Source organism: Dendrobates tinctorius, unplaced genomic scaffold (assembly GCF_039654945.1).
Source record: "Dendrobates tinctorius isolate UK_male_01 unplaced genomic scaffold, ASM3965494v1 ptg000249l, whole genome shotgun sequence".
NCBI lineage: Eukaryota > Metazoa > Chordata > Amphibia > Anura > Dendrobatidae > Dendrobates > Dendrobates tinctorius.
The window spans coordinates 2,598,949-2,620,737 of record NW_027361916.1 but is presented as its reverse complement, the minus strand read 5'-3'; the positions used below and the strand labels follow the sequence as shown (position 1 = coordinate 2,620,737).

The window sequence follows — 21,789 nt, the reverse complement described above, 5'->3', positions numbered from 1 at the left end:
ACGCTCCACGGCTGCTGCTAGTTGTGTGGGTAGGATCAGGGGTCTGCAATCTGCTTAGTTACCAACCTCTCTGGTTTTCTGTGGCTTAGCCTGGGCTTGTTTTCCTCCTCGGTGACCCAATCTTAACAGAATCACCAGCCTAAACCGCAGATTCTAGGGTACTCAAAAGCAGGAAAGAATTGTAGAAAAAAAAAAAGTGTCAGAATTTTTTCTTTATATGTATTTTTTCCTCTGGGGCCATGGGAGGATTTCTTCCTTAATGGAGATAAAGCAATTGTCTGATCGTGTTGAGCAGCTCGCTGCTGAAGTGCGGGGAATTTCCACCTATCTCGCTCAATCACATGCTGTTGAACCAAAAATCCCTACTCCTGATGTGTTTTCTGGGGATCGGTATATATTTTTGAATTTTAAGAATAATTGTAAATTATTTCTTGCCTTGAAGCCTAACTCATCGGGGAGCTCTTTGCAGCAGGTTAAAATTGTCATCTCCTTGCTGTGCGGTGATCCCCAGGATTGGGCTTTTTCTCTGACACCTGGAAATCCTATTCTGACTAATGTGGATGCATTTTTTCAAGCCTTGGGGTTGTTGTATGATGAACCTAATGCTATTCATCAAGCTGAGAAAACCCTATTGGCATTGAACCAAGGTCAAGATTCTGCAGAGTTATACTGTCAAAAATTCCAAAAGTGGGTGGTCCTTACTACATGGAATGATGGTGCCTTGGCAGTTCTCTTTCGGAAGGGTTTATCAGAAACCGTAAAAGATGTTATGGTGCGATTTCCTGTTCCCTCTGGTCTAGATGATTCTATGTCATTGGCCATTCAAGTTGATCGGCGTTTACGTGAACATAAAACTACACGAGAGGCATTGCAGCCTTTTGAACAAACGTCTGAACCTGTGCAATGTGATAGGGTTTTGTCTAGGGCGCAACATCAGGAGTTTAGAAGGCGTAATAAGCTGTGTTTTTTCTGTGGAGATGCCTCTCATACTATTTCTGTCTGCCCTAAACGAGAGAAACATTTTGCACACACATTTGCTGTGGGCAGTGTACAACCTAAGTTCCTTTTGGCAACTACTCTGATCTGCTCCTTATCCACATTTTCCGCTAAGGCTTTTGTAGATTCAGGAGCAGCTTTGAATCTGATGGATTTGGACTTTGCTAAACGTTATGGTTTTCCCATGATACCTCTGCGGACGCCTATTCCTTTGAGGGGTATTGATGCTACTCCTTTGGCGGAGAATAAACCTCAGTTTTGGACCAAGGTGATAATGCGGGTCGCCCCAGAACACCAAGAAAATTGTAAATTTTTGGTGCTGCACAATTTGCATGATACTATTGTTCTGGGTTTTCCCTGGTTGCAAACTCATAATCCAGTTTTGGATTGGACATCTGTGTCTGTGGTGAGTTGGCGTTGTCAGTGTCTTCTTAGTGACACTCATGTTTTCTCCACCTCTCCTCAGTCTCATGATATTCCTGATTATTTGGCTGATTTTTCTGATGTATTTAGTGAGAGTAAGTCTGCATTTTTGCCTCCTCATAGGAGTTCTGACTGTGCAATTGAGTTGATGCTCGGGTGTAATTTTCCCAAGGGTCGGCTTTTCAACTTATCTGTACCCGAACATGATGCTATGCGATCTTATATCAAGGAGTCGTTGGAGAAGGGTCATATTAGACCATCCTCTTCACCCTTAGGTGCTGGGGTTTTTTTGTTACCAAGAAAGATGGTTCATTAAGACCTTGTATTGACTATCGTTCCCTTAACAAAGTTACAGTTAAATATCAGTACCCGTTACCCCTGATTTCTGATTTATTTTCCAGAGTTAAAAGTGCCTGCTGGTTTACCAAGCTTGACCTCAGGAGGGCGTATAATCTTGTTCACATCAAGCACGGGGATGAATGGAAGACAGCGTTTAATACTCCTGAGGGACATTTTGAGTACCTGGTGATGCCTTTTGGGCTCACTAATGCCCCTTCTGTCTTCCAATCCTTTATGAATGATATTTTTCTGGACTTTGTGGATAAGTTTTTGATCATCTATCTGGATGATATTTTGATCTTTTCCAGTGATTGGGATTCTCATGTGGAACATGTCCGGACTGTGTTCCGGATTTTGAGGGAAAATTCCCTGTATGTTAAGGAATCGAAATGCCTCTTTGGTGTACAGAGGATTTAATTTTTGGGATTTATTTTGTCTTCGTCGACTATTGAAATGGACCCGGCCAAGCTACAGGCCATTTATGATTGGGTTCAGCCCACTTCTTTGAAGGTTCTCCAGAAGTTTTTGGGGTTTGCTAATTTTTATCGTAAATTTATAGGTAATTTTTCTGGTATTGTCAAACCACTGACTGATCTGACCAAGAAGGGCGCTGATGTGCTGAAATGGTCTCCAGAGGCTGTCTCGGCATTTCAGGAGCTTAAGCGGAGATTCACTTCTGCTCCGGTTCTACGGCAACCTGATGTCTCACTTCCATTTTAGGTGGAGGTAGATGCTTCTGAGATTGGTGCAGGAGCTGTTTTGTCCCAAAAAGATCCGGTGACTTCTAAAATTAATCCTTGTGCCTTCTTTTCTCGAAAGTTCTCCCCATCTGAACGTAACTATGTCGTGGGGAATCGGGAATTGTTGGCCATGAAATGGGCATTTGAAGAGTGGAGACATTGGTTGGAGGGAGCTAGACATCAAGTTGTGGTCCTCACCGACCACAAGAATTTGATTTATCTTGAATCGGCCAAGTGCTTGAACCCTAGACAGGCTAGGTGGGCCTTGTTTTTCACACGTTTTGATTTTGTGGTCTCTTTTCTTCCGGGCACTAAGAATGTCAAGGCAGACGCCCTCTCTAGGAGTTTCCTTGCTGATTCTCCTGTTGTGACTAAGCCTGCTACCATCTTAGGCGAGGGGGTAGTTCTTTCTGCCATCCAGGGTGGATAAAAATCTTGATTTTTTTAAAAAAAATCAAAAAAATCAGATTTTTTTGATTTAAATCAGATTTTTTTGATTTAAATCATTTGATTTAAATCAGATTTTTAAATCAAGTTGTACACAAGCAAAACTTTGTCTTTTTGCAAATCTAATTGTTTTACACAAATAAAAATATTATAACAGTTGATTATGAAACCTAATAATTTTTATTTGCACTATTAAACACTCAGAATTGAACTACAGAGAGTAAAGGGGGTTTTACACTAAGCGATATCGCTAGCAATATCGCTAAAACGTCACTGGTTTTGTGACATTATAGCGATATTGCTAGTGATATCGCTATGTGTGATACTTACCAGCGACCGGCTCCCCCGCTGTCCATCGCTGATCGCGCGAGAATGTCCGGCTCCATTTCTCGTCGTCTGCTTCCTGCTGAGACTTCCTGCTGTGACGACGAGCGACGCGTGGAGGCGGGCGGGAGGACGTCTGGATCGCTGTGTGTGAATGGTAAGTATCGTGCGCTGCGTCGCTGCTGCATCGCTGTGAGATCTTTCTGTATGAAAGCTCACTAGCAATCATTTAGCGATGCACCAGCGATCCTGACCGGGTCGGATCGCTGGTCGGATCGCTGGTGCATCGCTAAATGTAAAAGGGCCTTAAGTACTTTTTAACAATAGCCTATCTCTAACGTTTGAAGTAAGCAAACATCTTCAGTGAATACATCAGTCCTTTAAGCCTACTGTTTATTTAGGACTTTTAATAGGAAAACCAGTTGTCCTGCTTTAGCAGTTCCTAAGCGGTTTCGGACTGTTGTGTGCACAAAACCAAATGAAGAAAACAATCTCTCTACTCCTGCGGATGAAGCCGATGCAGTCAGTAGCTGAGTAGCTAGATTTATTATCTTTGCTGGAAGAACAAGTGATTGCGACTTCCACCAGTCCAGTGGTTTTAGTTCATTAACGACGTTATCTGCAAACATGTATTTTTGAAATGGTGCAGATTCACACTTCAATTTCAGCACAGTTGCCACAATGTCATGGTTAGTATTGGCGAGCCACTCCATTGCAGAGTTGATTTCCGCCTCAGATAATTTTTTCCCTCTGTAGATGGGATGCAAGATATTGGCTAAATAGTGTTCTTCTTTTAATGCTTGGTCCTTGCGGTGCTGTATTGCAACCTTTACATTGTTTTAGAGGTTCAAGAGATCTAGAGAACCTTCTAAATCTTTCCAAACTTCTGTGGCATCAGCTATGGTTGCAGTATCTTTCTGCATTTTATCCAACGCAATCGATATTGGCTTTAACCTTTCCAAAAGGTCCTCGGCATTTCTCTTCACACCAAGATTTAATACTTTGCTTCGTATATTAGCATCAATTTTATCCCGATGTGTTTCGCAAATGGACAGTAATTTTGACCAGTTGTTAATAAACAGTTCCAAGCAGTCAGCCAAGGTATTCCATCTAACATCTTGTGGTAGAACCAACTTCAGTCCTCCTATTTCCTTGTAGGTTGCATGTGCAAAATGATTATTGCGGAAATATTTAACAATTTCTACAACATGTTCCTTGACACCCAAAATATGCAGGTCTTTTGCCAAAAGATGCAACAAATGGGCAGAACAACCGTATGTAATGACATTTGTGTCATCCTGTGCCAGTTCCGCTCGCATTTTTGCCACATTGCTTGCGTTATCAGTAACTAAGCTCCTTACTTTACATCCAAACTGTTCTTGGCATTGGTGAATTGAGTTCTTAGCAATTTCAAGTAAATATTCAGCAGTATGTGAATTTCCAGATGTGTCGATTGTGTCTGTAAGGTAAGTTTCACCATCTTCTGTTGTGACACAAGTGCAAATTATGGGGTCGTTGTGGATGTTGCTCCAACCATCCAAGCTCATGTTAACAACCTTGTCTTTCAAATATTTTGTACAAGCCGCTCTTTCTATGTCGTATACAGCCTGAAGATGTTTTCCTGAGATATCAAATCTACTTGGTGGTTTGTAGCCTGGTCTAATTCCTTCGATCATTTGTACAAACAATGGGTGCTCAACTAGTCGGAAAGAAGAATTGGTTGCAAATATGAATTTAGCAATTAATTCATCAAAATGTTCTTTCTGGCTCGTCGTAGTCTTTAAGATGAATTTTTCTACACTTTGCACGCAAAGTTTTTTTTTGGGCTGCTTTCTTGAAGTTGTACCCAGATATTGATTGTCACGTGCAGCACAAGCCATATTTGACCCTGAAAGCACAGAAATTAAAAATATAAATCGACTGCGTATTTGAAGAAATATAACGAAAATATTGAAACAAACTTTTTGAACAATGTAATGGTCCTCGTCCTATAAGGGCTGTCTCAAAAGTTATGCTACTCAAGTTTTCCGGTGAGGTTGCTGTAATACTGGTAACTAATATCAGAGCCTCAGCAACTGAAAAAAATTATGTCACAAAAGTTTTAAAAATGTTTTTTTTTTAAAATGGTCAATTTGGCAGACTTCAAAAGTGAATTGCAGCCTACAATAAAAAAAAAATAAGCGTATACACACTTTATTTTTACTTAAAGGACATGTGCACCTTTATTTTTTAAGGTGCAGCCAGTCACAGTGTGCACATGTCCTCCCCCCGCAGCTCTCTTACCTCTGATGTCAGCGCTGCGGGGATCCGTGGCTTCGTTCTGCCCGTCCGCGAGCGCGCCTCCATTCATTTCAATGGAGCGTGCGGCCCGCTGACGTCACGCCGCTGGATCACTGCGAGTAGGCCGCAACCGGAGGACGGGAGGCGGACGGTCAAAACGAAGCCACGGATCTCAGCGCTGCGGGGATCGGAGGTAAGAGCGCTGCGGGGGGAGGACATGTGCACCTTAAAAAAATAAAGGTGCACATGTCCTTTAGCGTTAATTTTCTGTGAAATATTGCCTTAACATAAATTTAAATTCTATACTCCAGAACTACCAGTGCTAGAAATTTTTCTTTTCATAGACTTTAACCATCCCAGTAAAATGTCTGTTAAAAAAATAGGTTGTAAATTAATTGCCAGACTTACCACTAGTACTAGGCTCCTGGTGCATAAGAAGCTGTGGGGGTTCATTGACATTAGTTGTATCACTATCAACATCTTCATTTCCCTTCTGGTTGCAGTTTTCATAATGTGATTTCAAACGGCAAACAAGTCCTTGGATATCCTTTTGACAGTATTTGCACTTTGCTCTTGCACCTTTCTTTCCAAGATCTGCTGCTGGCATCTCAACAAAATGAACCCAAATAGGGTCTCTCTTACGACCTGCTGCCATGGCTCACACAGATCACTTATGAAGTTTGATTGTTACAACAGCCTGAGCCAAGCACTGCTGATGTTACTACAGCCTGAGCCAAGTACTGCTGACTATCCAACAAGTTTGGGCATGTCAACTGAATGCAGGGAAAAAGAAACTAAACCAAAACTGAAACCAAGCTAGAAGTGTGGAATTAAAGGGGCAGTATGAACAAAATGTGGAGGCTATTAATAGTTTATACAATTAAGACATGCTGCTTTTAAACACCTACCTATTGCCATATAGTAAAACAAAAAAGATTTTTACTTACTTTGGGGTCCCCCCCTCACCCTGGCGTTAGATCGTTGCCCCTAGTTTCGTCCGTGTAACTATGGGCGCACATGCACACTGCTCTCACTTCTCATTTTAATCGTGATTTATATTAAAAAAAAACCTTTTGATTTAAATCAGTGATTTAAATCATGATTAAAATCATGATTTAAATCGATCCGATTTAAATAGAAAAAAATCTTTTGATTTAAATCGTGATTTAAATCATGATTTAAATCGGCGTGATTTAAATCAATCCACCCTGCCTCTTTCCTCTTGGTATTTGTTATAATCTACTGTATGTGATTATTGTTATGCTGTAATGTCTATTGTCTGTACAAATCCCCTCTGAAATGTAAAGTGCTGCGGAATATGTCGGCGCTATAAAAATAAAATGTATTATTATTATTATTATGTAGCACAGCCCACATAGTATATAACACAGTCCACATAGTATATAACACAGTCCACATAGTATATAACACAGTCCACATAGTATATAGCACAGCCACATAGTATATAGCACAGCCACATAGTATATAGCACGGCCCACATAGTATATAGCACGGCCCACATAGTATATAGCACGGCCCACATAGTATATAGCACGGCCCACATACTGTATATGGAGTCCACAAACTACAGTGGGGAAAATAAGTATTTGTTATGCTGCCAATTTTGCAAGTTTTCCCACCTACAAGAATGAAGAGGTCTGTAATTTTTATTGCAGGTACACTTCAACTGTGAGAGACTAAATGTAAAAATAAAAAACAGAAAATCGCATTTTATATTTTCTAAATAATTAAATTACATTTTATTGCATGAAAAAAGTATTTGATCACCGACCAATTAGCCAGAATTCTGCCTCTCACAGACCTGTTAGTTTTTCTTTATGAAGCCTCCTACTCTGCACTCATTACCTGTATTAATTGCATCTGTTTAATCTCATTACCTGTATACTAGACACCTGTCCACACACTCAATCACACTCCCAACCTCTCCACAATGGCCAAGACCAAAGCGCTGTCTAAGGACACCAGGGAAAAAATTGTAGACCTGTACAAGGCTGGGATGAGCTACAGGACAATAGGCAAGCAGCTAGGTGAGAAGGCAACTGTTGGTGCAATTATTACAAACATTGAAGAAATACAAGATGACTGATCTTCCTCAGTCCGCGGCTCCATGAAAGATCTCGCCTTGTAGAGTAAGGATGATTCTGAGAAAGGTCAGGAATCAGGCCAGAACTACATGGGATGAGGACCTGGTCAATGACTTGAAGAGAGCTGGGACCACAGTCTCAAACATTACAGTTAGTAATACATGACGCGGTCATGGATTAAAATCCTGCAAGGCACGCAAGGTTCCCCTGCTCACGCCAGCACATGTCCAGGCCTATTTGAAGGTCGCCAATGACCATCTGGATGATCCAGAGGAGGCATGGGAGAAGGTCAAGTGGTCAGATGAGACCAAAAGAGAATTTTTGGGTGTCAACTCCATACATATGTGAGGAGGAACAAGAAGGATGAATACAACCCCAAGAACACAGTCCCAACCGTGAAGCCTAGTGGGGGAAACATCATACTTTGGGGGTGCTTTTCTGCAAAGGGGACAGGACAACTGCAACGTATTGAAGGATGGATGGGGTCATGTATCGGAAGATTTTGGCTAACAACCTCCTTCTCTCAGTAACAGCATTGAAGATGGGTGGAGGCTGGGTCTTCGAGCAGAACAATGACCCAAAACACACAGACAGGGAAAGTAAGGAGTGGCCACTAAAGAAGAATGTCAGGGTCCTGGAGTAGTCTAGCCGGTCTCCAGACCTGAACCCAGCAGAAAATCTTTGGAGGAGCGGAAACTCAATGTTGCCAAGCGACAGCTCCAAAAACTGAAATATATGGAGATCTGTATGGAGGAGGGGGCCAAAAATCCTGTTTCTCTATTGTGTCAAATACTTATTTCATGCAATAAAATTCACATTAATTCCTTAGAAATCATAGGATGTGATCTTCTGTTATTTATTGTTAGATTCTGTCTCTCACAGGTGAAGTATTCCTACAATAACAATTACCGACCTCTCCATTCTCTGTAGGGGGAAACCTCGAAAATCGGAAGAACATCAAAGACTTATTCTCCCCACTGTATCCTGAGAAAATGTGTTCTCCAGGAATCCAATAGCGTCTTCCCTCCCAAGCCTCGCCGGGTGGGCATGAAGCGCTGGACAGTCATCGGGAATTGTTGGACACATTTTGCAGCCGTTTTTACCTATTTCCCCTTGTATATAGGTAAACTCTGGGGAGAAAACTATTTTTTGTGGTAAAATGTAATTATTTTTTCCTCATCGCCCAATGGTATAAAATTCTGGGAGAAAGATGAGTAATTGAGAGGTGGCGGGTGTAACATGGTGCCTCTTATTGGGGGCTCTGATAATGTGACATGGCCCCTAACACCATAAGAGCAGACTCTGCCCTGTCAGACGGCGCTCCTTCCCTCCTGAGGAGTGTCCGGCCCCTTATGGGGTATCGGCGCTCAGGGGAAATTGTGGAACAAGTGGTTTCTGTTTTCTCCTCTTCTCCCGTGTGATAATTACAGACGCGGGGTCAGAGCGACATTTTAGTGGGAACATTTCATTCCTCCGCTCAATGTTACACAATTCTGTGACCCCCTGAGGGTTAATAATCCTCCCTGCCCCCTAGATGAGCCCCCAGAGGTGGAGGGGGTAACATGGGGCCACTTGTGGGGTCTCTGCTGTTCTGGTGTCAGAGCTCTTCACACGGCGTCCGCCGTCTATCCCAGCCACAATGGCGCCCCTTCCCTCCCGAGCCTGTGGGGTATCGGCACTCAGGAGACACGGCGCACTGTGCGGCCTCAGCGCTCCTGTCACCTTTAGGACAATGATACATTGGGGGAAAGTCACATTTCTGTGAGGAAAACAGTAAAATTGTCATTTCTTCCTTCCACATTGCTGAAATTCCGGTCACACTGTCCGAATTCAGATATTGTCCTGTCAGAAAGGAGAAGACAGGGAGCGAAAGGGTTAATAGGACTCACAGGAGGAACCGACCCAGAAAGCAGAAGGTCCAGGAGCGTCTGCCACATATATGGCTGCTCTGTGTGCACAGGACCTGTGATGAGGTCACAGAAGGGGAGGAGTCAGGAGTCACATGATCAGGGGCCTCAGTGTCTGCCACATCCCCACCTAACCGGAAGACATTACATGTGACTGGATGGTACAGGACCTGCGGTGACGTCATGACCATGTGGCGCAATGGGGGAGGAGCCAGAGAGTTTGCAGGCTGGAAGCTGCAGGAGATCGGAAACTTGTGAGAGGTAATGGCGGGAACAGGGAACATGGGGAGGACAGGGGGTGTGATAGAGGGGAGCAGGAGGGTGCAGGGGGTGTGTGATAGAGGGGAGCAGGAGGGTGCAGGGGGTTTGTGATAGAGGGGAGCGAGAGGGCGCAGGGGGTGTGTGATAGAGGGGAGCGAGAGGGCGCAGGGGGTGTGTGATAGAGGGGAGCAAGAGGGTGCAGGGGGTGTGTGATAGAGGGGAGCAGGGGGTGTGTGATAGAGGGGAGCGAGAGGGCGCAGGGGGTGTGCGATAGAGGGGAGCAAGAGGGCGCAGGGGGTGTGTGATAGAGGGGAGCAAGAGGGCGCTGGGGGTGTGTGATAGAGAGGAGCAAGAGGGTGCAGGGGGTGTGTGATAGAGGGGAGCGAGAGAGTGCAGGGGGTGTGTGATAGAGGGGAGCGAGAGGGTGCAGGGGGTGTGTGATAGAGGGGAGCGAGAGGGTGCGGGGGGGTGTGATAAAGGGGTGTGGGGGGGTGTGAAAGAGGGGAGCGGGAGGGTGCGGGGGGGTGTGATAGAGGGGAGCAGGGTGTGTGGGAGATGGAGGGCTGTAAGCGGGTGCTGGAGGGCTGCAGGGTGTGTGCATTTCCAGCCTCCAGTGACAGGCGAGTGATGGGAGTGGCGGTGTTGCACCCACCGATCAGACATTGATGACCCGTCCTAAGCAGGGCTGTGGAGTCGGAGTCGTGGAGTTGGAGTTAGTTTTGGTTGGAGTCGGAATCGGTAGAAATGTTCCGACTCCAGCTTTAAAAAAAATGTATTAATATTTCATAATTGAACTTTCATATGAATTTTATAAATGTTACTCAAATATATATGTTCTATCAAACTATGAACAACAGTGATAAGCAGTTCTGCTGGAGATAGAGACATTTCTTACTTCTTGTGTGTCACTGTTCTCCACTGCCCTTATCTAATCTTATACTTGGTTAACCTCATGCTGCCCCAACCCCCCTACTTACAATGTATGAAACTGAAAGTGAAAATGTGTTGCAAATTCTTAGTAGTAAAGCTCCTCCTCTAGACTAGATCATACTAGGTGTGCATCTTCCAAGCATCTCACAGCTGCCTGCTACTCAGAAGAGCAAGACTGTAAGAAGTATTATCCTTTCAACAAACTTTGCATCAGTTAACTGTGAGTACATGAGGAATAATAACAGTATTACTGACCACTATATCAGTTGTACGACCTGGCAATAATTTTGTACAATTGTTTTTAGGAAAAACAATTGTCATTTGGATTAGGAATGCAGAATTAAAAACCTGAGAATGTCAAAGAAGCATCACATTAAATCAGCTGTATTTGAACATTTCACCATCACTCAAGATAGAAAACATTATGTCTGTCAGTGTATGACAAATGATCCAGACGAAAACAAATGCTGTGAAACCAAGATGAGTGCATATTCAGGCAAAGATAAAAATGCTTCTACCAGAGTTTCTAATCTAAAGAGACATTTACAGCGCTTTCATCCAGAAGTACTGAAAGCAGTGGATGAGAAAGACTGCATCCAAACCAATGAACCAGTGCCCAGCTCTTCCAGCCAAACAAAGGAGCAGAGAACTTTGCAGCCATCAGTTGCAAGATATTTTGTCAGTGACAAAGTTACTGTGACAATGACAGTAGATACATTTAAAAAACAGATCATAGAGCTTGTTGTAAAGGATAGTGTGCCTATTTCATTATTTTCACGACCAGCTTTTATGTGTCTGAATGGGGAAATGGCCCGCAAGCTTGGTGTTTCTCTGGAGAGAGAGAGAGTATTAGAAAATTAGTAATCGAAGAAGCTTTTAAACAAAAGGAAGAACTTAAGAAAACTCTCAAGGGACGCTTTCTGTTTGTTAAAATGGTTGCCTGCACATGTCACAGAGTGAACTATTTTGCCATCAATGTCCGATTTGTTTGTGACAAAAATGAAATAGTTACCAAGACATTGGCAGTAAAAGACACCAAAGCTCATCACACCAGTGAGTTTCTCCAGGTCTTGGTGGAAAAGGTTCTGCAAGACTATGAACTTAAAAAAGAGCAAGTTCTTTCTGTCGTAACTGACAATGCTTCAAATATGATAAGTACTATTAATAATAATAATAATCTTTATTTAGCGCTAACATATTCCGCAGCGCTTTACATTTTGCACACATCATCATCACTGTCCCCGATGCGGCTCACAATCTAAATTCCCTATTAGTATGTCTTTAGAATGTGGGAGGAAACCAAAGTGCCCGGAGGAAACCCACGCAAACACGGGGAGAACATACAAACTCCTTGCAGATGTTGTCCTTGGTGGGATTCGAACCCAGGACCCCAGCGCTGCAAAGCTGCAGCGCTAACCACTGAGCCACCGTGCCGAGCTAATGAATGAGAGTAATGATGGTGACCAGCAGCTAGAAGAACATTCTGGGTCCACAGAGACAGAAATGTTTGAAATAGAGGAACACAGTATTATAACTGAGGAGCAAACTGAAGTTGCTTCAGATTTACAGCAACATGATAGTTTAGATGATCTTGTTGAAACTGTGTCAATATGTTCTTTCATTCATCACATGCGCTGTGTTGTGCATACGCTACAGCTGGCTATAAGAGACAGTCTGCAAGAAGGACATGCTGCTGCACTGATTGGCAAGGTGACAAAATTGGCTACTGTTGCCAGAACCCCTAAAGTTGACTCAATTTTGAAGAGACGTGCTGGAAAAGGGGCAATTATTGATCAAGCCACACGATGGGGCAGTACTTAATGATTCAGCGCTTGGTTGAACTGAAAACCTTTCTTGTAGACATGGCTAACCCTCAACTGGCGCTAAATGAAAGTCAGTGGAATCAGGTGACTGAGCTGGAAAAATTGCTAGAGCACCCATTTACAGTGACTAAAAAATTACAAGCAGAGGACTTAACTCCAAGTATTTTCTTAAAGGAGTGGAAGAACCTGATGTTTCGCCTGTCCCAAAGAGGAGGGTTAATTGCAAGTGGCATTGCTACATCAATGAAACGGAGAGAGGAGCTACTATTACAAAATAACATTCTTTTGGCAGCTGTTTATGTAGACCCAATGCATCGGATTCTTCTAGATGATCAACAGCTAAGTAAAGGAAAAGAAGCACTGTTTGAAATAGCAGTAAGGATGAAAGGGTTGCAGAACAGTCAGGAGGAACAAGAAGAATTCGGTCGTCCTGCCACATCTTCACCCTCATCATCAACTGATGAAGAATTTAATTTTGAAAAATATTTGGATCACAAGGACCGTGCAAAGCGTTCCCGCATAGAAGAGTCATCCCCATCAAGGAACACAGCCAGTACATTTCAGCAGAATTTTTCATGTGCACTAAAAGAAATTGAGAAATTTGACCGTTCATCAAAAATAACAGTGCAACAAGCGATTCCTCTGTATCCTGACATTGTCAGAGATGTTGCCCGAGTGGTTACTGCTTTGCCACCAACACAAGTTAGTGTAGAGAGGTTGTTCTCTGCTCTCAAAATAATTAGATCAGATTTGAGGGCATCCATGAAGGAGGATCTGACAGAGGCAAAACTTTTTCTGAGGACAAATTTATAGATTTCTTCTTATTAACTGCATAAAAGTGTTTATTGCATATTTACTTACAGTTTAGAAAAGTTTATAAAACTTATTTGCTATATTCTAATTGTATTCTAATAAATGTAGTTTTTGCTCTAAGTGGTCTGATTACTTATATGATGGTGAGAAACTGAATAAGCACGATGTTTAATATTTTACAACAGTAAATTTGTTGTTATGAATTGGCCATTTATGAAGGAGTCGGAGCCGGAGCCTGATAAAATCCAGGAGGCGGAGTCGGAGTCGCAACTGTGGCTTACCGACTCCACAGCCCTGATTATCACTTATTATTGTTTTATTATTTCAAACATTGAAATCCATATATGGTACAAATTCTGATAATAATTATATGGATATTACTGATTGCTATGGTACGCTGTGATATTATAGGTTAGGAAAATTACCAGATTTGGTATAGAATAGGGAATGAAGACTTCAAGCAAGATACTGAAATTATGTTAACCCCTTACCTACAAATGACGTAATATTCCGTCCATGTGACCATGGACCTAATTACCATGGATGGAATATTACATCATCGCGATCAGCGGCGCCCACGTGGTGAGCGCCGCTGATCGCGGCCGAGTGTCAGCTAATTATCATAGCTGACACCCGGCACAATGTGTCAGGGGCAGTCACGGACCGCCCCCGACACGTTAACCCCTTGCACACCGCGATCAAACACGATCGCGGTGTACCGGGGGTTAAAGGGAAGCATCGGCAGGGAGAGGGCTCCCTCCTTGCTTCCCTGAGCCCCCCACGGCAGCGCAATGTGCAGCGCTGCTGCGGGGGACTCCTTTCCTGCAGGTCCCCGGATCCAATATGGCGACGGGGATCTCCGGGGGCCTGCAGGAAGCTGGCTTCCTCAGTGCCTGCAAAGTGCAGGCATGAGGAAGCCTGTGCAGTGCCTGTGACAGATCGCTGATCTGTCACAGTGATCTGTGATGTGACAGATCAGCGATCTGTCACAGGACAGTGATGTCCCCCCTGGGACATTGTAATAAAGTAAAAAAAAAATAAAAAAAGTGTAAAAATAATTTTAAAAAAAATCGCCAAATAAATTTAAAAAAAAAAAAATATTCCCCAATAAATTCATTTTTTGGAAATAAAAAAAACAAAAAATAAAAGTACACATATTTGGTATCGCTGCGTCCGTAACGACCCGCCCTATAAAACTGTCCCAATAGTTAACCCCTTAAGCGAACCCCTTAAAAAATAAAAAACAAAGCAAAAAATAATGATTTATTATCATACCGCCGAACAAAAAGTGCAATAACGCGCGATCAAAAAGACGCATATAAATATCCATGGTGCCACTGAAAACGTCATCTTGTCCCGCAAAAAACGAGCCACCATACAGCGTCATCAGTGAAAAAATAAAAGTTATAGCTCGCAGAATAAAGTGATGCAAAAATATTTATTTTTTATATAAAATTGTTTTCATTGCATAAAAGCGCCAAAACATAAAAAAACAACCTAAATGAGGTATCGCTGTAACCGTACTGACCCGAAGAATAAAACCGCATTATAAATTTTACCGCACCCGGAACGGCGTAAACGCACCACCCAAAAGAAATTCATGAAACGCTGGTTTTTGTAAATTCTGCGTCCCAAAAAACGAAATAAAAAGCGATCAAAAAATGTCACGTGCCCGAACATGATACCAATAAAAGCGTCAACTCGTCCCGCAAAAAATAAGACCTCACATGACTCGGTGGGTCAAAATATGGAAAAATTATAGCTCTCAAAATGTGGTGATGCAAAAACTATTTTTACAATAAAAAGCGTCTTTTAGCGTGCGACAGCTGTCAAACATAAAAACCGCCATAAATAGTAAATCAAACCCCCCGTTATCACCCCCTTAGTTAGGGAAAAATAATACAATTAAAAAAATGTATTTATTTCCATTTTCCCATTAGGGCTAGGGTTAGGGCTAAGGCTAGGGTTAGGGCTAGGGTTAGGGTTAGAATTGGGGTTTCCACTATTTGGGCACATAAGGTGCTCTCCAAACGCAACATGGCATCTGATCTCAATTCCAGCCAATTCTGCGTTGAAAAAGTCAAATGGTGCTACTTCCCTTCCAAGCTCTGCCATGCACCCAAACAGTGTTTTACCCCCTCATATGGGGTATCAGCCTACTCAGGACAATTTGCAAAACAACTTTTGGGGTCCTATTTCTCCTGTTGCCCTTAGGAAAATAAAAATTTTGGGGCAAAAATATCATTTTTGTGGAAAAAAATTTTTTTGTTATTTTCACGCCTGGGCGTTATAAACTTCTGTGAAGCACTTGGGGGTTCAAAGTTCTCACCACACATCTAGATAAGTTCCTTGGGGGGTCTAGTTTCCAAAATGGGGTCATTTGTGGGGGGTTTACACTGTTTTGGTACATCAGGGGCTTTCCAAACGCGACATGGTGTCTGATCTCAATTCCAGCCAAAAAAGTCAAATGGCGCTGCTTGCCTTCCGAGCTCTGCCATGTGCCCAAATAGTCATTTACACCCACATATGGGGTATCAGCGTACTCAGGACAAATTGCACAATAACTTTTAGGGTCCTGTTACCCTTGGGAAAATAAAAATTGGGGGTGAAAAGATCATTTTGTGGAAAAAATATGATTTTTTAATTGTACCGCTGTACATTATAAACTTCTGTGAAGCCCTTGTGGGTTCAAAGTTCTCACCACATATCTAGATAAGTTCCTTAGGGGGTCTAGTTTCAAAAATGGGGTCACTTGTGGGGGGTTTCCACTGTTTAGGTACATCAGGGGCTCTCAATGCGACATGGCGTCCGATCAGAATTCCAGCCAATTTTGCATTGAAAAAGTCAAACGGCGCTCCTTCCCTTCTGAGCTCTGCCATGCACCGAAACAGTGGTTCCCCCCCACATATCAGGTATCAGCGTGCTCAGGACAAATTGCACAATAATTTTTGCAGTCCAATTTCTCCTGTTACACTTGGTAAAATAAAAAAAATTGAACCTGAAGTAATTTTTTTTGTGAAAAAAAGTTAAATGTTAATTTTTTTTAAATATTCAAAAAATTCCTGTGACGCACCTGAAGGGTTAATAAACTCCTTGAATGTGGTTTTAAGCACCTTAAGGGGTGCAGTTTTTAGAATGGTGTCACTTTTGGGTATTTTCTATCATATAGACCCCTCAAAGTGGCTTCAAATGTGATGTGGTCCGTAAAAATAAAATGGTGTTGCAAAAATGAGAGATCGCTGGTCAACTTTTAACCCTTATATCTTACTAACAAATAAAAATTTTGGTTCCAAAATTGTGCTGATGTAAAGTAAACATGTGGCAAATGTTACTTATTAACTTTTTTGTGTGCCATATCTCTGTGATTTAAGGGCATAAAAATTCAAAGTTGGAAAATTGCGGAATTTTCAAAATTTTCGCCAAATTTCTGTTTTTCTCATAAATAAACGCAAGATATATGAATGAAATTTTACCACTAACATGAAGTACAATATGTCACGAGAAAACAATGTCAGAATCACCGGGATCCACGGAAGCGTTTCAGAGTTATGACCTCATAAAGGGACAGTGGTCAGAATTGTAAAAATTGGCCCGGTAGTTAATGTGCAAACCACCCTTGGTAGTGAAGGGGTTAATAAAGACTTTTCATATTTCTAAATTGATTCTTATCAGTTGCAAGAAGAAGAATGCCGCTATCCAGAAGTCCCAGAAGGTAACAAAGCTATGATTTCTGAGTAATAGACTGTGTTACTCACAAGTGCAGTATCCACCACTGACAGCCACAAGTGCAGTATCCACCACTGACAGTCACAAGTGCAGTATCCATCACTGACAGCCACAAGTGCAGTATCCACCACTGACAGCCACAAGTGCAGTATCCACCACTGACAGTCACAAGTGCAGTATCCACCACTGACAGTCACAAGTGCAGTATCCATCACTGACAGCCACAAGTGCAGTATCCACCACTGACAGCCACAAGTGCAGTATCCATCATTGACAGTCACAAGTGCAGTATCCACCACTGACAGTCACAAGTGCAGTATCCATCACTGACAGTCACAAGTGCAGTATCCACCACTGACAGCCACAAGTGCAGTATCCACCACTGACAGCCACAAGTGCAGTATCCACCACTGACAGCCACAAGTGCAGTATCCATCACTGACAGCCACAAGTGCTGTATCCATCACTGACAGCCACAAGTGCAGTATCCACCACTGACAGTCACAAGTGCAGTATCCACCACTGACAGTCACAAGTGCAGTATCCATCACTGACAGTCACAAGGGCAGTATCCACCACTGACAGTCACAAGGGCAGTATCCACCACTGACAGTCACAAGTGCAGTATTCACCACTGACAGTCACAAGTGCAGTATCCACCACTGACAGTCACAAGTGCAGTATCCACCACTGACAGTCACATGTGCACTATCCACCACTGACAGTCACAAGTGCACTATCCACCACTGACAGTCACAAGTGCAGTATCCATCACTGACAGTCACAAGGGCAGTATCCACCACTGACAGTCACAAGGGCAGTATCCACCACTGACAGTCACAAGTGCAGTATTCACCACTGACAGTCACAAGTGCAGTATCCACCACTGACAGTCACATGTGCACTATCCACCACTGACAGTCACATGTGCACTATCCACCACTGACAGTCACAAGTGCAGTATCCACCACTGACAGCCACAAGTGCAGTATCCACCACTGACAGTCACAAGTGCAGTATCCACCACTGACAGTCACAAGTGCAGTATCCACCACTGACAGCCACAAGTGCAGTATCCACCACTGACAGCCACATGTGCACTATCCACCACTGACAGCCACAAGTGCAGTATCCACCACTGACAGCCACAAGTGCAGTATCCACCACTGACAGTCACAAGTGCAGTATCCACCACTGACAGCCACAAGTGCAGTATCCACCACTGACAGCCACAAGTGCAGTATCCACCACTGACAGCCACAAGTGCAGTATCCACCACTGACAGTCACAAGTGCAGTATTCACTGTCAATTACAAGTGCAGTATCCACCACTGACAGCCACAAGTGCAGAATCCACAACTGACAGTCACAAGTGCAGTATCCACCACCGACAGTCACAAGTGCAGTATCCACCACCGACAGTCACAATTAAAGTGTCTAACCTGACAACCAGAGGACAATGATCCTATGATGCTGAGATGAACTGTGTTATCACATTCTTACCAAGTTCCAGAAGTTTCCAATCACCTGTAAAGCTTCGATGAAGGCTGGTGAACAATAAGGTAATTGTCAGGAAGCTACAACCCTGACGTGTCCTGTGCATTAGGACTGAGGACTGGTTATGGTGCTATGTTTAGCAAGGAAGAGTCATTTTAACCCTTGCTTTGCTGACCAAAGACGTCACACCTGTTCAAAGACCAGTACTGATGGAGGATTCCAGAAATATCCAAGGCGAGCCAATGTAAGCCCAGGTTTTTAAAGGTGACACTGCACAGATATTAAAGCTGCATTTCATCTATAGACTTTGTTTTCTTATCAACATTTGAATTTATGGACTTTGATTTTTACACAACACGATTTCTACAACATCTATATGCTATAGAAAAACTGTATTTTTAAAAGAATCAAGAAGAAGACAGAAGAACATCAAAATGAAGACCAGATGACATCAGATGATGATGACTGGACCTGAGATGCTTCAATTTAGACTTAGGGAAGTATAATTATACATATTGTATATGAATATTGTTCACGGCTTACCATAACATGAATTCACATGAATTATGTCATTGAGTACGTATAACAATAATCTGATATTATTGATATTAAATTATTTTGTCAAAGAAGAAAGAAGATCTTGTTATATTTTGAGGGTTCCAATTAATGTCTGTCTCCCTCAAAAGGGGGAATTGTTAAATATTAATAATCTGTTAATTTCTTATTACACCCAGTTCTGTACATTGCTTTAGCTGACACGACATAGGTTATTTTTGTAAGCTTGGCTCATGGTAGAGGACAACTCCATTTATTGCTATGAACTAATGGACAATCTCTCTTTCACCTATTTTTTATGTTTTTCTGTAATAATCTTTTCTTTGATGGAAGAATCCAAATAAACCACTATATTTTTATCTGGTAACTAGTCCTGAGTATTTTACAAGAATACGCATTATTTTACACACTGCCATAATTTGGCCCAGACCACAAGCTCCTCATCCTCCTAGCCAACCAAGTTATTAAGTGTAATTACTTGATACCTGAACTATTGTGACCCTGTGTATCTGGCCTGGATGCCCCAATTATATATGCCACCCTGGGTAGAAAGCACACCCTAGAAGGCCACATGCCTAGGCTACTGGTAGCAAATTTGACCTAGCAAATATGTGAAATTGAGAATATTTCCTGTCACATTGCAGTAGAAGATGTGATGAGACGCTGGCGCAGCATCCGCGACCAATACAGGCGGGAACGTCAGCAGCGGTCTAGGAGTGGTGATGCGGGCCACATAAAGAGGAAATATATCTATTATGACCGCCTCTCCTTCCTCGCCCCTATTCTGGATCTGAGACCGTAAGTAGATACCTCACACCACATTACACAGATACTTTACAGGGCCAAAAAAATGATTTATTTATGGCTCTGTTCTATTTCATAACAGAACTCGGTCCAACCTTACGGAGAGAGGAACTGGCTCAGATACCGAGCCCATCATAGATCCTCGGTCTGTAGGGGATGAGGTGGCTGGCCCATCTTCTCCCCCTCGAAGAAGCATGGGTGAAGATTCCTCTCAGGAAAACCCAGTGCCTGCACCACAAACCCCACCACCAGGACCACATCCACAAGCAGGACCGTCTGCTGCTGCACCATCAGCCATACAGGAGGAGCAGGGCAACATCAGCAGCAGCCCAACTGCCCAGATCCGGGGCTCCCCACAGCCTGCTGGACCATCCCAGCGAGGAAGAAGAAGGCGCCATATCTCTGCCCAAGATACCCGTACCAATGTTGACACAGGGGCACTGAACTATCTGGCTTGATTCAATAATGATGATGGCGAGGAGGCATACTCATGCAGCCTAGCCCTTTATCTTCGTGCCTTTTCCCGTGAGGTGAGGCTATGTATTCGAGGATGTTTTCAGATCCTGCTTGATGCAAGCACACACCCCATATGAGTTATTTGAATATCTGGAGAGGTGGCAGCTTTCACCCAGAAATCTGATGTGCCTTAGACACCCCACACACATGCTTGCTCAAGCAGGCTCTGATGATCCTCAAATACATGGGCCTACACCTCACCCCCTTCCTCCCCCTACCCAACCTTTCCAACAGCAGCCACATATGTCTGGCTCTAGCCAACCTCACCAATATGGCCACTTGTTCCCACCCAGTGTTGGAGGCTGGTCCCAACCTGGTTGGGTACGACATGGCTATTTTGGTGGGTATGAGACACGGGCCTACCAGCCCCAACAAGAGGCCCCTCTCCAGTATCACTCTGGCCAGTACCAACCACAATCCCAGGAGGCAGTACACTACCCACATCATGGGCAACAGTATGCCCCCACACAGGGCGATGGCCAAGTTGGGCAAAGTAGCCAGCAGCAAACACAGGCTGGTCTTCCGCCTTCTCCTACCCCAACCTACCAAAATTTATATTGTTGCCATTTTGGTATTGCCTAATGGTTTTGTGGTTGTTTAATATGTCAGAAAGTGTTATTTGTACCCAATTTTCACATCTTTACAAAGGCCAATTTGGCCCATTGCCACATTTATCATATGGCAATAATATGTTTTTCTTTAAAAAAAAAAAGGCAAAAGTAAACATTTGTCTACTACATTTTACGTCTCGGTCTCAATTCTAAAAAAAGGTGTCAGCATACTAACATACGCTTACCAATGCAATTAAACGGTCATAGAATCATAAGGGGTTTAAATATATACATTTAGACAGACATAAACCAAAAAATTATAACATAGTCACAGCATGCTCTTGCCAAGAAGATTCCCCCTCAGGTGACATAAAGTAATTTGTGAAAATATCACGCACTTTGAGCCCAGAGAGTGGTCTACGTTGAGGGGTGATATGTGGTCTCGCCCTACGCACATTGTCCGGCCTACGCACAACCCCAGCAGAGGAGGAACAATCATGTATCCTGGTGAAGTTATGAAGAATGACACAGGCTTTAACTACTTCATTAACATTTTGTTCACTCAGCTGAATGGCAGACTGGAGTACCCGCCATTTGGCACAAAGAATGCCAAAGGAACACTCCACCAGTCGCCGAGCACGTGATAGGCGCAAGTTAAAAATTATGCGCCGTGGTCCAGGTTGCGCCGGGGATATGGCCTCATGATATTGCGCCTTAACTGAAATGCCTCATCTGCCAAAAGGACATAAGGG

General features: G+C 43.1%; 1 protein-coding gene and 1 long non-coding RNA gene across 2 annotated transcripts in view; one reads left to right on the top strand and one right to left on the bottom strand.

Annotated features, from left to right (window-relative positions):
• Positions 1-6,394, bottom strand: part of LOC141063323 (uncharacterized) — a 42,274-nt gene extending 35,880 nt beyond the window's left edge. The window contains exons 1-2 of the mRNA XM_073557374.1: positions 5,958-6,394; positions 4,404-5,157 (exon numbers count right to left, since the gene is read on the bottom strand). Of these exons, the coding sequence (XP_073413475.1) occupies positions 4,404-5,157; positions 5,958-6,204 (1,001 nt within the window). The 5' untranslated portion in view covers positions 6,205-6,394. The remainder of the gene's footprint in view (positions 1-4,403; positions 5,158-5,957) is intronic.
• A 3,033-nt stretch (positions 6,395-9,427) lies between these two features.
• Positions 9,428-21,579, top strand: LOC141063264 (uncharacterized). Its single transcript, XR_012224852.1, has 3 exons — positions 9,428-9,822; positions 19,811-19,964; positions 20,053-21,579. It is a non-coding gene; the product is annotated as an uncharacterized lncRNA (long non-coding RNA).
• Positions 21,580-21,789: the final 210 nt, after the last annotated feature.